A 17,541-nucleotide genomic window follows, 5' to 3' on the forward strand; every position below is an offset into this window, starting at 1 on the left:
ATTCCTTCCACTCTGGAGGGCACCCAAAGAACGCGCCGTGTCAGAGTCCTCCTTCATGCCCTTTAAGGCCTCATCCGCCTTTTCACCGAACAGAAGGTCTCCTTCAAAGGGCATATCCAGCACCTTGTATTGCACCTCAGGTCTAAAGTTGGTGCATTTAAGCCACGCTTGTCTCCGTAGAACCACCCCATTGTTGACTTACTTAAATCCTGATTCTGGGAGGTCCACAGCAATATTTATAGAATGATTTGAGGCCTCTTCACCCTCTCGGACGAGTAACATCGCCGCTTTCCTGTGTTCCTCTGGGAGATGTTCTAGTATGGGTGCCAACCGGTGCCACATCTCTCTATCATACCTGGCCATTATAGCCAGAGAGTTGGCCGCCTTCACCGTCGTTGCACCCACCGAAAACACCTTCTTGCCAAAGGCATCTTATCTCCTGGCCTCGTTCTCCAGAGGAGTCGTGCATTTGTGCTGGGACCTTGCTTTTCTCGCCGCAGCCGCTGACACCACCGACTCTGGGGCTGGCTGGGAGGATAGACATTTGGGGGTGGATTCTGGAGTCTTAAATTTCTTCTCTAGCCTACCTTTTATTGCGGGCTCCAAAAAAGGATGACGCATCGTCTGTAAACCTTATTGCCACACATGATCCAGGATGGGTACTGAGAACACCAACCTCCTTCTCTTCCCCATGTCGTCGAATACAAAACAGTCTTTTTTCTCTTCCTCTTGAGCCAATCCGAATTCGGTACACGCTTTGCTCATCATGGCATGGAATGACCCAATGTCGTCCGGGGGAGACGGCTGAGCTGGGCTCCTTGGGGCTTCGAATTCTGCCTCCGACTCCCAGGTTGGATCCCTGGAGGGGGATAATGAAATATCCGATAAGGACCTTCTGTCTGATGCTGAGTCCAGCAGCTCTCCTCACGCGCCAGTATTGCCGTCAACACCGTCAGAGCTGGCCGACGGGAAGGGCCAGATTCGTCGACGGTCGATATGGTCGGAAGCTGCCACTTGAGGTAATTTCTCGTCCAATTTCTTTAACAAGGTCTGCAACGTGGATAGAACTTCCAGTGATAGAACAGACTGCGGGTTAAGAAGAGGGGTTGTAACCGGGATATTTGTCCCGCTGGAAAGAGTCAGCTTGCTAACCCCTTGTAACCCGAGCTCTGCAGGCCCAGCTATCCTCTCACACTCCTCGTCCACAGAGGATACAGACAAGGCCGCCTCCTGTTGTAGCAAGGATTCCGGTAAAACCGGGTCGAATACCTCCAGTCGCCAGGCCTCCTGCGGGATCTCCGTCGATGAGGCTAAAGTTGGGCCAGCCGTCATCGTAGCCACCACCTGCGGCATAACAATAGACAAAACCAACTGCTTCATTGGTAGTGAGGGAGTCGACGATCGCCCTCCCGACGACGACTGTGGTATCTGCGCAGCTCCCTGAGGCGTTCCCGCCTTTTTTGAACTTGATCTGTGTTTCTCAGACTCTCGACTCGAGGATGATCTATGGTGATCACCTGAGGAGGATCTCAACTTCTCCTTTCTCTCCTTTTTTGACGATGATGATGATGATGAGGTTTTCTTCAGTGAAAATTCCCTTACGGAATGGTTTCCCGAAGACCCCTTCTCCGCAGGGCGTGGTTTCTTCACCGGGGATTCAGCCGATGCTGAACGGCAGGGGGGCCCCTAAGGATTTTGATGCCAAGGCCACGCTGCGTGTGGAGCCTACCTCCAAAGGAGGGTACGCACCCGCTCCATCGCTCAACCAGGCCACCAACTGCCGACTCTGGTCTTTAAGAGTCTTTTGGGAGAAGCCCTTACATATGTCGCACTTGTCTGCCAAGTGGTGAGGGTGTAGACAATATATGCAGTCCATGTGTCCATACCCCTCATACACTTTCTTCAGCCCGCATGTAGCGCACGGGCGGAACAGAGCTTTTCCAGACATCAGGAAAAACACAACAAACAACCTTGACAAAATAGTAGATGACGCGAGGTGATCCCACTACTTTGGAAGACGGTTGAAATCTGAAGGGAGCCGTGGGGGCGGGGCATTAATACCGCTACGTCCTATTGGGGCATGCGTGAGCAGCCCAAAAACGACGTGGATAGGACACAAAAGTATCAAAGTTTTCCTATGGAAAAACAGCTTTATAAGTGTACAGAGGGTTCCCAGTCTGACGACGGGGAATATTCTAAGCATGTGAATCCATGAAAGATCCAATGCTGGAGAACTAACATTATATGAAACGAGATTTTTGGTTATCGTGCAGAGGAACTGGAGATGCCATTTAATATTTTGTAAATAAGAAAAAAAGAATGTGTGTATTTTACATTTGGAATCACAATATTGCTTGTATCTTTTGAAGAAAATGTACTAATTATTTAATTTTTTTAAAAATGTTCAGGGTAAAAAGCTCTATGAGCTGAAGGTAAAGCAATATTTTTTTAACAGTGTGTTAGGTATGTAAATTAGGCGAATGTGGACATTTTCACTCAGAAGCAGTGCACAGCAATGATTTATGTAACCTAGAGTTTGTGCAGGTGAGCCCATTATTTTGAGCTGGGAATGGAGTTTTTGTGTAAAAGTATCAGAGTGCAAAAGAGAAAATCTCTAGCACCCACATCCCATGTTGTGCCAAAATGAAAATTGCATTATTCAATTCGTATGAGTGAGAGCAAACTGATGAACTGATTCATAACATAATCACATGTGAGGAATATGAATGTTTTAGAAAGTTACAATTGTTTAATCTTGAAATCTTCAAGATGACATCACATCAAGTGGGAGGGAAACTGGGTTTAGAAGTCATCCCCATTAGACTGTGTTCTTCATTAATATGCCCAATGACTATGGAGGCGATGGTTTAGTGTGATGTCCTTGAAGTCATTTCCTGGGTACATCACCAAGCAGTGTCCTTTACTAAATAATACAAGAAAAAGGAGAAACAATGATTATTCACTACCCATTTCCCGCCTTTAAATTGCCCAGTGAAAATGACCAATGTACACTTTTACCCATTGATGCAAAAGAAACATAACTGAAGGGAATTTAGAAAACATGCACTGTAATTTTGTAAGTGATTCACATGCTGGAATGTTAAGTAGCTTATTCAAATTGCATTTTCTAGAACAATGTTTGAATTTCTGACATGTCCATTGAGTGGGGGTAGTTTATTTGTGATGACTAAGAAGTAGAGAGATTTAGATAGGCAGGGAGGTGTTTATTTAAATTGGTGTCCTATAAATGACAATGTTATCCCGAGCCTGCTTCAACCCATAGTAGATGTACGTTCAGGATAAATCAAGTGTGTGTGTGTGTGTGTGTGTGTGTGTGTGTGTGTGTGTGTGTGTGTGTGTGTGTGTGTGTGTGTGTGTGTGTGTGTGTGTGTGTGTGTGTGTGTGTGTGTGTGTGTGTGTGTGTGTGTGTGTGTGTGTGTGTGTGTGTGTGTGTGTGTGTGTGTGTGTGTGTGTGTGTGTGTGTGTGTGTGTGTGTGTGTGTGTGTGTGTGTGTGTGTGTGTGTGTGTGTGTGTGTGTGTGTGTGTGTGTGTGTGTGTGTGTGTGTGTGTGTGTGTGTGTGTGTGTGTGTTATAAAACTCTCTATACATGTTGCATGGGAAATTGAAGTGACTAAATGTATTGATCAGCATTGAATTTCAGAGATGCATAATTTGTTGATATTTAAATTGATTGATGTATTTCTATTTTATTAATAAATAGACCTTATGTGCAATCCTGTGTGTTTCTTGTCCCGAAAGGGGAGGGAGGTTCTAGGTAACACTATTGTTGAATTGGGGGACTCATGTTCATAAAAAGAATTCAATTCAATAAATATAGTTCATGACTGATTTGAGGTGGGAGGAAATTCTCCAGAATTAGATGTCACCCTATTAAAACATCCTACAGTAGGACATAACCATTTCTTGAATACTGAGTGCCTGTTGCATGTATTTACACAGTTATAATTTACCATAAACCATCCTGGGGGTCAGAGGTAACACTTCAAGTATAAAGCAACTTGCCAGGTATAAAAAGTCCTTCTTCCCCTCAATTTTCTACATACTCACAGCACATCATTTCTTTCTCACCTCAAATCAATTGTCACTAGCCAATGGTTAGTGACGAATGCAATTGCTTTAGGCCTTCTTGGGTATGAAAGAGAGTAGGGCTGGGTGCTTCATTGGATTTAGAAGATGGGGTGGCTCCTTCAATCGCAAGCAGACAGAGTTGGAGACTCATTTTGAAGGATCCACCAAAGATATTGCATTGATGGTCTGGAGTAGAGCCTTTCATTGTAGCAGAGCAAGTAGAGAAAATGAATGAAAGTGGGAGGAGGGATAGGTGTGGACGGGGGAGTACCAGACTGTAGAGCCACAAGCAACAGTGAGATTGAAAAGGCGGTGTTAGATTCAGTCAGCAAGGTGGTAGGGACTTAAAGAGTTCATTTACATGGAGACCCATCCAGTGTGGTAATAGAGGTGGGGCGGATATAGGTAGGATAAAAAGGGTGCAAATCACAAAGCTGAGAACTTTGATGAGGGCAGCAAAAAAATAGAGGGGTAAACCAAGTGGAAGGGGTGCACAGTAGTTCAGATTGCAGAGAATAAGAGTAGATTCAAGGGCTTCAGTGGTGCATGACGTGTGGACAGTTGTCAATACTGTAACTTCCCTGTTATAGAGCCAATTTTGAACATCAATTTTCTGGGGTTTCTGAGGCAAACAGTTTTGCAAATCTTTGCCCAGAATTGTTGACATCAATCACTACATTTTGTATTGCGTAAACATGATTATAGAAAATGAGGACCATCTCGAACTGCACAGATTCATTGGACAGCGTTATGGGAAGAGAATTCCATCCAGGAGGGGAAAACTGACAGCTATCTTTGGAGGGTGGTGCTGTGTACATCCATGGGAGGGATTTGATTTGTTGTTAGGGTGAAATGGATTCCAGGGAGGAAGACACCCAGTGAAAGAAAGTTGAATGGTGTTGTCATTTAATAGCGACTGTTTGGGCAGAGACCTGATCCAAGAGCCTCTAGAGTCGAGACCCAGGTTGCTTCATGGATGCTTGGAGGGAAGATAAATCCTAACCAGAGAATATCACACTTCTTGTCACTGGTGTGCCAAGAAGTAGTGCAAACAATTCCTTATAGACATGATTTGCAAAGTCCCTCACACATCCACCCGTTCACCTTTCTTTTTCTATAGATATGTGCAACAGCTCTCTATGCTGATGGGGTCCATTCAACTTTGACTTCATGTAATATGATACCCACATTTGTGTTCAGGTTACTTTTTCGCACAAAATGAGACATAGGGCCTCATTATGAGCATGGCGGTGGCTGTGCCTGTATGGCAGGCACGGCTACCGCCATGCTCGCTACCAGCAGCACTACCCGCAATTGCCCATTACGAGTTGAATGGACCGGTAATTAACCATTCGCGGGTGGCGGTATTGCCGGGCTCCCGATCCCCATTCTGCCCTATAGGAGCATGGATGCGCCAGCACCGTTGATAACGTTGCTGGTGCAATTATGAGTTATGCTCGCGGGTGCCGCACAGCCCCAGGTAAGACCTGGCGGGCTGTCAGGAACCCACGAGCAGAACTTGTAATGCGGCGGGACGGTATGAACGGTGCTGGTGCCTTACCGGCACCGTTCATACCGTCACCGCCAACATTATAATGAGGGCCATAGTCTACAACTTTGCTAACTGCACGCTGGTCCTTAATCAGTGCATGAGGCAGCATTTAGAAAAAAGAAAACCCAAGAGTACAGCAGACGACATACCAAAGGACGTGCATTTCTGGTTCGAATATGGAAGTTGCAAACCAATCAAATGACCATAAATAATTTAAACTGATGCCTCAATTTCAATGGACATTTCAATCCGATAATGACCCTCTAAGAATACAACTTCCCATAAACTATGGCATTGACTGCCTGAATAGGCACAACATAATTCTACCAACAAGTGGATCCTATCCAAGAAACAACATTGAGGGGACCGAGAACCTTCAAAATGACTAGTCACAAAATGCAAGCATTAATCCTCTGGCAATTGCTTTAGGAAAGTCTGCTAATGGCTTTAAATTGAAAAACACTTAAAGTAGTGTATTGACGTCAAACACTGACTTATTTGATCATTAATTTACCATTAAAAAACAAAATAATTGTAAACGCTATTCACGAAATGCACCTTATTGGAAAAGTTTGATTGACAGACAATAATGAAGATTTATTGTACGAGAAGTGAGGTAGCGAAGAGATAACAAATAGCACTTATGATGGATTTCTCTATACAGCGTTCCTTCTCGAATACGTATGTCTATCAATTAAGAACTGATCAAAAGGATACACCATTGCCACACTGAGATATGTGCATTGAAATACATCTCATTCTCTTCACAAAACAGGTGCACCTTGCTCAGGGGATATAGCAGGTAAGCAACGTCTAGATAGCAATGAAACCCAACCATTACATGTAATAGCAAAATGGCCTGTTCTAGTATCAATTACTTTTGGATGCAGAACTAAGCAAGGTAAATAAGTCATCTTACCTGGACGATGGGCTGCCCCTCTAAGACTCCAGTTAAAAGATCTTCCACCGGCACAGATCCTTCATTTTGGGTGGTCTGGTTATCCATGAGCGTGTGCGAGTAATGAGAGTCGGGAAATACAATCTGACTATTTCTGGAATCATTGGTTAAACACACATTAGGCGCATAAGTCTGAAGGAAGGCTCTGACCCCATCGAGTCCTACAAACTCTGAGGTGTGAAGTGCACTCAAGTTACCCACAGATGATTTAAGGAGCTGGGCCTCCCTCCATTCACGAAGCCTTAGGGCAAGCAGCAGAATGACAAAGAACAGGAACATGAAGGAAACCACAGAAACAGCGATGACCAGATACAAGGTGATGTCCGAGTCAGTGTCTACGGTTGGTGATGGCAATGGGTCCAAATCAGCGATCACTTCGGGGAGGTTGTCTGCCAACACAATGGTGACAGTGACTGAAGAAGAGAGGGGGGGTTGCCCATTGTCTTTCACCAAGACCACAAGCATTTGCTTCATGGCATCTTTCTCAACAATGAGACGTGCAGTCCTGATTTCTCCAGTGTGGAGACCTACAGTAAACAGGCCCTGTTCTGTGGCCCTCAGCAGCTGGTAGGAGAGCCAGGCATTCTGCCCAGAGTCCCCATCAACAGCCACCACCTTAGTGATCAGATACCCCGGCTCAGAGGAGCGAGGAGCCATCTCCACCCCAGAGGAGCCATCCGTGGGGGCTGATGGGAATAATATTTCAGGGGTGTTGTCATTCTCATCCAGTATCACAAACACAACTGTGACATTACTGCACAGTGTTGTTGTACCTCCATCGTTGACCTTTATTTGAATCTGAAACTCTCTGAACTCTTCAAAGTCGAAGGATTGAAGGGCGTAGATGATGCCAGATTCAGAGTTAATGGAGACGTAGGAGGTCAGAGGCTGATCGTCAATGAGTCCATCAGCGATGGAGTAAGTGATCTTCCCATTCTGGTCCCAATCTCTGTCCGTGGCCTTGGCTCTAAAAATGGGGGCTCCCGCAGGTGTATTTTCCTTCAGGTAGGCAGTGTATGATAACTGATCGAACAATGGTGCATTGTCATTTTCATCTGATATCTTCAGGTGGATGGTTTTGCTTTTAGAGAGCGTTGGATCCCCTTTATCTGAGGCCGTAATAGTGATATTATATTCCGAGACCTGCTCCCTGTCCAGAGAACCATCAGTCACCAAACTGTAGTAACTTCCATAAGACTTCTCCAAGTGAAAGGGAAGATGGTGTGGGATGGAACATGTCACCTCACCGTATTCCCCCGTATCCCGGTCGTACACCTCTAGAAGGGCAACAGCTGTACCCCTTGGACTATTTTCCATTACCTGATTGAGCAGAGATGAAATACGTATTTCGGGGGCATTATCATTCAGATTAATGACTTCTACTAAAACTTTACAACGTGATAAACTTTCCCCATCAGTGACCTGAATTTCAAATTCATAATGTTCCATTTCTTCAAAGTCCAGCAAATTAATTAAGGATATTTCCCCAGATTTACAATCTACACTAAACTTTTGTAAACCCTTGTCTGTAATTTTGCTGAACGAATAGGTTAACTCTGAGTGTACGCCCTGGTCTTTGTCAGTAGCTGTGATTGTGCTCACTACAGTTCCCTTTGGTACATTTTCTAAAATACTAATTTTATAAACAGACTGATTAAAGACCGGGGCGTTATCATTGGCATCCAGAACAGTGACCCGGATCTGTGCTGTGCCTGACCTGGCCGGATCCCCTCCATCCACAGCTGTGAGGATCAGCTGGTGAGTGTCCTGTTCTTCCCGGTCCAGTGACTGCTCGAGAACCAGTTCTGGATATTTCACCCCATCATTCCCGGTCTTTACTTCCAGGGTGAAGTGTTTATTGGGACTGAGGTCATAGCCCTGGATCGAGTTCCCGCCCACATCTAAATCGTGAGCTTCAGGGAGGGCAAAGCGCGCACCTGGTGCTTTCATCTCGGTGATCTGTAACAAAAGCTGATCAATTAAGAATGCGGGTGAATTGTCATTGATATCCTGGATTTCAATAGCCACTGAAAACACTTTCATTGTGCGCTCGTTAATAATATCTAAATCTAACAAACAACGAATTATTTCTGTACACAGGTCTTCTCTGTCAATCTGCTCATTGATGTATAAATGCCCGTTATTTGCATTCAGAGTAAAATGCTGCTTCCTACCTCTGGACACGATGCGGGCTCCCCCTTCTGATAACTCCCGGGGGTCCATCCCCAGATCCAGAGCCACGTTTCCCACAAAAGAGCCTTTCTTCATTTCCTCGGGAATGGAATAACGGAGCTGCCCAGAAGCCGCTCCCCAGACTGCCAGCATTGCAGCGACGAGCAGCAGAGGAGCCTGGGCGGCGCAGCCTCTCGGTGTCGGAGTCATAGCGCGGGAGAAGTCCCTTCGGCGTGTGACTCCGGTTGTGATTTCGCCACTGGGGTAGAGACTGCTTGAGGCAAAGTGCCGATACCAGACAGCGCCTCTGATCTTCTGCGGTTTTGGCATTACGTGCTCTCATGGAGACCAAGTGAAATGTCTTCAGTTGGTAAACAGCGGCCCTCAGTGTCCTTCGAAGAAATTGCAACAGATCAGGAAAAAACAATGTTGGATTGCAGCAAGAGAACATTACTGCCAAAGCATATATACTAATACTGGATACCCTGTACTCAGGGACACAGAACATATCTGAGGCGGGGTTTTAACGTTAGAGGGGAGCGAGATGCCGCCGAGTGACCAGTTAAACTTCGCGTAGTCTACGGAGTGCGTCAGAGGTGCTGCTGTACATGATAGGCACGCGATCTCACAGCCATGCACGTTTCCTGAAAGGCTTTACTTACAAGCACAGTTTAGTCACGTCTAGGGGCTGGAGAAGAAAGAGACAACCATTTTCAGATGTGTGCCAGATCACTTAAATATGCTTGAACATATTGTCTAGTATAATTTAGAGACATAATGCAAAGAATACCGCAATTTATGATTATGATAAATCGATATCTTCAATCCAACCCTCCAAGAAACCCATTAGTACTCAGGCATTAAAAGTGGGGAAGGGGGAGCTAGAACTCTCACCGAGATACTGCCGCCCTCTTCCCCTGAGGTTGGACTCAGCGCACAGGGAATTCGGAAAAGGTGCACTATGCAACGAGTTCGCATTTACAGCCCGAGTATACTGTGCTGGGGGTTATATGGTTCTGCAGCTTCATTTCAGCAGCTCTGACATAAGACAATGTGAAACGTATACCCTGTAGGGCTCATGTATCTGTATATGGTCTCTTGTATCTGTATATGGCAGTCATTACGGACCTCCCACTCGACCGACTCGTTGATGGAGGCGACACTTTGCTGTAGGCTAGAAAGTGTCGGTGCTCCTTCCTGGGCTGTCATTCTGTCACCCCTCTGTGCTGGCGAGAGTTCCCACACTCCGGTCAGCCTCACCATGGGACGTTGCGAGAGTTAGCGCATACGCCGCAGGGGCTTGCGCAAGAGCACGCAGCGTGCTTGCTTCCGCTGATTTCTGTGCACATCGAAATGCGTTTACTCCTCCAAACAGACGAAGGTGTGTCGATGCCATTATGCCCCTGTCTCAGTTGATGGTGCGTCTATTCTACGCCATTCACTCTTATTCCCAAGAGACCGAGCTCTCGAGCAACATTCCTGGCACGATCTCCCGGGATTTCAACATAGGGTTAAACGCCATCTGCAGACTTCCGGAAGAAAAGTCACTTTTATGTGTAGGTCAGATATCGGGTTAGCTTGCCAGTGTAAACTTAAGCACCCCAAATCTCAACTGAATCACCATCACCGCCTTCAGCATCAGTGCTGCACCCTTGTTTTGGAACGGTACATGTTTACTAATATGGCAGCAGGAAACACGTGCACTATACACACCCTCAATGCACGGTGCCCATAGATCCATCCAGCTTTCCTCGATATAGAACATGGCGTTCTCTGACCTCGGGATCCAGAGAAGTGTGTACTCTTATCTGTGGGGCACTTTCAAAGCCAAACATCGTTTTTTCCCCAACAGAGGCTTGTGTCAATTGGTGAGCACTCAAATGAGCACTCTCTTCTTCCAGCTCAAGGTGCATTGCCCAGCTGAAGCAATCAAGAAATATAACAGCTAATCACGTGGCCCGTTCTTTCAGCTGGGCAAGCACCGATATGTGACTACAGTGGGACAAGCAGGGCTCTATAAAACACAAAAATAGCCAATTGTATAAAGACACAATGTGGCAATATAAATGTGCGATGCTTTCCATTTTGCTTATGTAGAATGAGGGCCGTGATATTGTTAATGGGGACATGAGGGGGATTTGGCAGCACCATGACGCACACAGGGCCTCTAAATGTTATTACCGATGGACCAAGGCCTGTTTAACTGTACGGATCAGAAATATATTGCTTGATACTCGCTTGTAAAGAAATGAGAAGCGCAAGACGTGTAAAATAAGATGACAATACACCAAATATGCACCAAGTGCCATCGACTGAGAAAGTAGAGTGTCTTCAACCAGTGCAACTATATATAAACTGGGTATCCCGGATGCGTGCGACCTCATACGCAGGGGCATGTGAATGGCGTAGATCAAGCTTTGGTTGATCTACGCTGCATTTTGCAGCCCTGGGCCCCCAATGTTTGAGTGATCTACTGCATTTGAATGGATTCAATTAGACGATTGGAAACGTGTTATTTCCATAATTTCCATAGTAATGTGAGCAAATGCCCCCCATTACACACTCTAAGTTCATTGTATTGTTATTACTCTTTGCCGAGAGTTATCGCTCATATCCAGGACTCAGTGCACCTGACACCATTCATTTACCTTAGCAAACGTGTGCAGTCACTGGTGAATAAAAGCATTTGCAATTCAACAGAATCCCTATTTATTTAACAGATCAAATATGAAAAAGAATGGGATAAACGCCAGAAAGCTTAACCTCACTCACGCATTGCTGCAACATACATGACACCCATGTAAACATATATTAATGACCACACTGGCAAAATAACCCAAATAGCTCTATATGGATGACACAAATGATTACAACAGCTATATTAGTGGATCTTGAAGGATACCTGCACCATATAGTACGAACTGGCTGGTCTCCACTGACATACAGGGACAGGCATTTACCCTACCACATGTTTAACATGTCCACAATTGCATTGTGTGAATGAACACTGTTTAATGTGGATTGCTACAATAACAATGACGACAAACGTTGCACAGCACAAAGCTTGCGTTGGACGTGACACATACGCTACTCATGGACTGCATTTGCATGAGTCCCGTCAGTGCAAAGGGCACTGGGAAGACTATATAAACTTATCCATTAGGACTGAAAGTGTTATTTAGTACTATTAGGGCAAGATCAGCAAATCCAAATTGAATGAACTGTGTTTTGTTGTAATGTTATGGATTGGAACATTGGAACCCTGGACGTAGCCTCAGGCTGTTTAACTAATCCAGGGTTACAAGTTCGATGGCAGGGAGTTGGAGAAGCTACTTGCTGGAAGCTGGTCTGCTGGGTCCGGGGTTTGCAGCAAATAAACTACATTCCCATTTCCTCCATGCCAGTCTCACCTTATTACATGTTTCATACTCTTTTGCCACTGCTTCTAATAAACCATTAGAAAATAGATATCACACATGTGTTGCCCAATCTAGCATCACTCTACTAATCAATTGCCTAAGCCTGAAATCGGCATGCATGCGGGTATATTCGTTATAATTGTATTTATTGCATTCCCTTCTGAATAGAAATGACTTACAACGCAGTGAATAGCAGATAGTGCAGGCAGTCCTCGGGGAAGGTGCCTTTACAATAGGCAATACTGGATAGAGCAAAGTAAAACAGGCCATAAATGGTTAAAAGTAAGTACATGGACGGGAGGAATTAGTGACCATTTTTTATAACACCAAAATCGCACAGCCAGTACTTACAAAGTTATGATTTACATAGAATAGTCTTGGAGTCCAGGGGTACAAGTGTCCGGTTGCAAGCAACTAGGCAGGCATAACAACTTGCCCCTTCAATTCTCCACATACACCGAGCAGACACAAGACAATTATCACTCACCACTGGTTAGAGACGAGTGCATGTTTTGAGGTCTGCTTGGGGCAGAGTGAAAGCGAGTTGGGCCGGGTGACTGATTTGGATGGGAAGGTGGGGCTCCTTCTAGCACTATCAATCATATTTTGAACTTGATTTTGAAGGGTTCCATGAAAGAGATGGCATTGATGGTCTGGGGGAGAACATTTCATTGGAGCAGAGCTAGTAGAAAAATAACAGAGTGGGAGGAGGCACAGGTTGGGCATGGGGGCCGTCAGAATTTAGAGTCACAAGGATTAGTCTGAGAAGGAGGGTAGAGTTAGATGCAGTATGCATGATAGAAGGGCAAGATCAAGAATCGATGTATAGATAAGTAGCAGCAACATAAAGAAAGAAGGTTTTCATGCAGAGCCATGAAGTCTGGTGATGGTGGGTAGAGGTGGGGAGGTGCCAGAAAGGTAGAAAAAGGTACAAATCACAAAGTTGAGGATTTTGATGAGGGGAGCAAAAGAATAGAGGGATAAACCAAGAAGAAGGATTGCACAGTAGTCCAGAATGTGCACTACGTTTCTCATCAAGTAAACATGATTATAGAAAATGAGGACCATCTCAAACTGCACCGATTCATTGGACCCCTTTATCAGAAGATGATTTCAGCGACTCTATCATGGGCCTAACGGGGATAAGAGGATAAAGCACCCAGCTGTCATAGGAGGGTGTGCATGTACATCCAGGTGAGGGATTTGATTTGTTGCTTGGGTGAAATGGATTCCTAGTAAGAAAACACTCCTCAATGAAAGTTGAATGGTATTGTCATGTTAAGGTGACCATTGGGGCAGAGGCGTGATACAAGAGCCTTCTGACCCAAATTGCTTCATGGTTCCTTGGGGGGTGGGCAGCATTCATATTAACCAGGCAACATCATACCTTTGTGTCACTGATGCGCTTTGAAGTAGTAGAAACCATTCCTTACAGACATGATCTGCAAAGTCGCTCACGCATCCACCCTGCCACCAATCTTGTTCTATTGACATGTACAGCAGCTGTCTGTGCTGACAGGGTCATTCAGCTTTGACTTCTTGACCTATGCCGAGGATACCCACATTTGTGTTCACGTCACATATGGCAGGAAGTGAAACAAACTCCACAACTTTACCAATTGCACGCTGGCCCTTAATCAATGCATGAGGCGGCATTTGAAAGAAAAAATAAATCCAAGAGTACAGCAGACGATATACCAAAGGATATGCATTTCTGGTTCAAATATGGAAGTTGCAGACTAATCAAAATATTGTAAATAATTCGAACGGAATCCCTTAATTTCAATGGAAATTTGAATCGGATAATGGCCCTAGAGGAATATGTCAACTTCCCATACACTATGGTGCTGACGGGCTGAATAGCACATATAACATAATCCTACCCCCCAGTGAATTCTATCAGAGAAACGACTCTGAAGGGGCGGCAGACATTGTAACTGACTGGTCACACAGTGTAAACATTAGCCCTCTGGCAGCTGCTTTAGGAACATCTGCTCCCCATTAGACACTGAAAGATAGTATGTGGGATGTCAAACACATACTTATTTAATCATTTATTCACCATTAATAACAAAAATAATCAGATTATTTTCACGAAACACGTTTATTGGAAATATACAATTTGATTGACAGACAATAATGAAGATACATTGTATGCGATGTGAGGTAGAGAAGAGATAACAAATTGCACTTGCGACGGATTCCTCTACACAGCGTTCCTGCTCGAATAAGAGCATCAATTAAGGTCTGATGAAACGGATACACCATTCCCACACTGAGATATTTGCATTGAAAGATAGCTCATTCTCTTCACAAAACAGGTGCACCGTGTGCACTGTATACAACAAGCAAGAACCGACCAGATCACAAACTAGTGACGACATGTTTCTATAAAACGGTGAGCCCCAACCATTCTATGTCCTAGCAAAATGGCCAGTTCCAGTATCAATTACTTTTGGATGCAGAACAAAGCAAGGTAAATAAGTCATCTTACCTGGACGATGGGCTGCCCCTCTAAGACTCCAGTTAAAAGATCTTCCACCGGCACAGATCCTTCATTTTGGGTGATCCGGTTATCCATGAGCGTGTGCGAGTAATGAGAGTCGGGAAATACAATCTGACTATTTCTGGAATCATTGGTTAAACACACATTAGGCGCATAAGTCTGAAGGAAGGCTCTGACCCCATCGAGTCCTACAAACTCTGAGGAGTGAAGCGCATTGAAGTTACCCACAGATGATTTAAGGAGCTGGTCCTCCCTCCATTCACGAAGCCTTAGGGCAAGCAGCAGAATGACAAAGAACAGGAACATGAAGGAAACCACAGAAACAGCGATGACCAAATATAAGGTGATGTCAGAGTCAGTGTCTACGGTTGGTGATGGCAATGGGTCCAAATCAGCGATCACTTCGGGGAGGTTGTCTGCCAACACAATGGTGACAGTGACTGAAGAAGAGAGGGGGGGTTGCCCATTGTCTTTCACCAAGACCACAAGCATTTGCTTCATGGCATCTTTCTCAACAATGAGACGTGCAGTCCTGATTTCTCCAGTGTGGAGACCTACAGTAAACAGGCCCTGCTCTGTGGCCCTCAGCAGCTGGTAGGAGAGCCAGGCATTCTGCCCAGAGTCCCCATCAACAGCCACCACCTTAGTGATCAGATACCCCGGCTCAGAGGAGCGAGGCGCCATCTCCACCCCAGAGGAGCCATCCGTGGGGGCTGAGGGGTATAATATCTCAGGGGTGTTGTCATTCTGATCCACTATCACAAACACAACTGTGACATTACTGCTCAGTGTTGGTGAACCACCATCTTTTGCCTTTATTTGGATCTGAAACTCTCTGAACTCTTCAAAGTCGAAGGACTGAAGGGCGTAGATGATGCCGGATTCAGAGTTTATGGAGACGTAGGAGGTCAGAGGCTGATCGTCAATGAGCCCACCAGCGATGGAGTAAGTGATCTTCCCATTCTGGCCCCAGTCTCTGTCTGTGGCCTTGGCTCTGAAAATGGAGGCTCCTGCAGGTGTATTTTCCATCACATAAGCAGTGTATGATAACTGATCAAACAGTGGCGGGTTGTCATTTTCATCTGATATCTGTAGGTGGATGGTTTTGCTTTTAGAAAGCGGCGGATTCCCTTTATCTGAGGCAGTAATAGTGATATTATATTCTGAGACCTGTTCTCTGTCCAGGGAACCATCAGTCACCAAACTGTAGTAACTTCCATAAGACTTCTCCAAGTGAAAGGGCAGATGGTGTGGGATGGAACATGTCACCTCACCGTATTCCCCTGTATCCCGGTCATACACCTCTAGAAGGGCAACAGCTGTACCCCTTGGACTATTTTCCATGACTTGATTGAGCAAAGATGAAATCAGTATTTCTGGGCCATTATCATTCAGATTAATGACCTCTACTAAAACTTTACAACGTGCTGAACTTTCCCCATCAGTGGCTTGAACTTCAAATTCATAATGTTCCATTTCTTCAAAATCCAGTGAATTAATCAAGGATACTTCCCCAGATTTAGAATCTACACTTAACTTGTGTAAACCCTTGTCTGTAATTTTGTTGAATGAATAGGTTAACTCTGAGTGTACGCCCTGGTCTTTGTCAGTAGCTGTGATTGTGGTCACTACAGTTCCCTTTGGTACATTTTCTAAAATACTAATTTTATAAACAGACTGATTAAAGACCGGGGCGTTATCATTGGCATCCAGAACATTGATCCGGATCTGCGCTGTGCCTGACCTGGCCGGATCCCCTCCATCCACAGCTGTGAGGGTCAGCTGGTGAGTGTCCTGTTCTTCCCGGTCCAGTGACTGCTCGAGAACCAGTTCTGGATATTTCACCCCATCAGCCCCGGTCTTTACTTCCAGGGTGAAGTGTTTATTGGGACTGAGGACATAGCCCTGGATCGAGTTCCCGCCCACATCTAAATCGTGAGCTTCAGGGAGGGCAAAGCGCGCACCTGGTGCTTTCATCTCAATGAACTGTAAAACAATCTGGTCATTTAAGAATGTAGGTGAATTGTCATTGATATCCTGGATTTCAATGGCCACTGAATACACTTTCATTGTGCGCTGGACAATAATCTCTAAATCTAACAAACAACTAATTATTTCTGCACACAGGTCTTCCCTGTCAATCCGTTCACTGGTGTATAAGCGGCCGGTGTTTTCATTGAGATTAAAATGCTGCTTCCTACCTCTGGACACGATGCAGGCTCCCCCTTCTGATAACTTCTGGGGGTCCATCCCCAGATCCAGAGCCACGTTTCCCACAAAAGAGCCTTTCTTCATTTCCTCGGGAATGGAATAACGGAGCTGCCCAGAAGCGGTTCCCCAGACTGTGAGCATTGCAGCGACGAGCGGCAGAGGAGCCCGGGGGCCGCAGCCTCTCGGTGTCGGAGTCATGGCGCTGGTCCCTTCGTCCTGTGACTGCGGTTGTGTTTTCGCCGATCGAGTGGAGTCTTCAGAAGGCAAAGCTGCAGCGCATCGAGGGTTACAGAGGGAGATGTGCGCCGATCCCAGAGTGCGCCTCTCTCTGATCTCATCTGCTATATTTGCATCGTGTTCACTCCTGGAGCGCAAACTGAATTTCTTTGCTTGGTGAACAGCGGCCCTCAGTGTCCTAACAAACAACTGCAGCAATTCAAGAAAAAAAACAATGTTGAATTGCAAAACATTATTCCCAAAACATAAATACTAATGTTGGGATACCATTCACTCAGGGACGTAGAGGCCCTCCGATATGTTCTGCGTCCCTGAGTGAATGGTATCCCAACATTAGTATATATGTTTTGGGAATAATGTTTTGCAATTCAACATTGTTTTTTTTCTTGAATTGCTG

General features: G+C 45.3%; 2 protein-coding genes across 2 annotated transcripts in view; both read right to left on the bottom strand.

Annotated features, from left to right (window-relative positions):
* Positions 1–8,996, bottom strand: part of LOC138582666 (protocadherin gamma-C3-like) — a 1,158,828-nt gene extending 1,149,832 nt beyond the window's left edge. Inside the window, exon 1 of the mRNA XM_069654164.1 lies at positions 6,561–8,996. Coding sequence (XP_069510265.1) covers positions 6,561–8,981 — 2,421 coding nt within the window. The 5' untranslated portion in view covers positions 8,982–8,996. The remainder of the gene's footprint in view (positions 1–6,560) is intronic.
* A 5,556-nt stretch (positions 8,997–14,552) lies between these two features.
* LOC138582665 (protocadherin gamma-A6-like) lies at positions 14,553–17,223 on the bottom strand. The gene has a single exon (XM_069654135.1). The coding sequence runs from the start codon at positions 17,103–17,105 to the stop codon at positions 14,676–14,678; it is 2,430 nt and encodes an 809-aa protein (XP_069510236.1). The 5' UTR covers positions 17,106–17,223; the 3' UTR covers positions 14,553–14,675.
* Between the last annotated feature and the right edge of the window lie 318 nt (positions 17,224–17,541).

The sequence above is a fragment of the Ambystoma mexicanum genome, chromosome 3q (assembly GCF_040938575.1).
Source record: "Ambystoma mexicanum isolate Mex_15411 chromosome 3q, UKY_AmexF1_1, whole genome shotgun sequence".
NCBI classification, from domain to species: Eukaryota; Metazoa; Chordata; class Amphibia; order Caudata; family Ambystomatidae; genus Ambystoma; species Ambystoma mexicanum.

Bases quoted from the DNA above. Each gene is read 5' to 3' on its own strand.
- LOC138582665 (XM_069654135.1), bottom strand. From the start codon at position 17,105: ATGACTCCGACACCGAGAGGCTGCGGCCCCCGGGCTCCTCTGCCGCTC.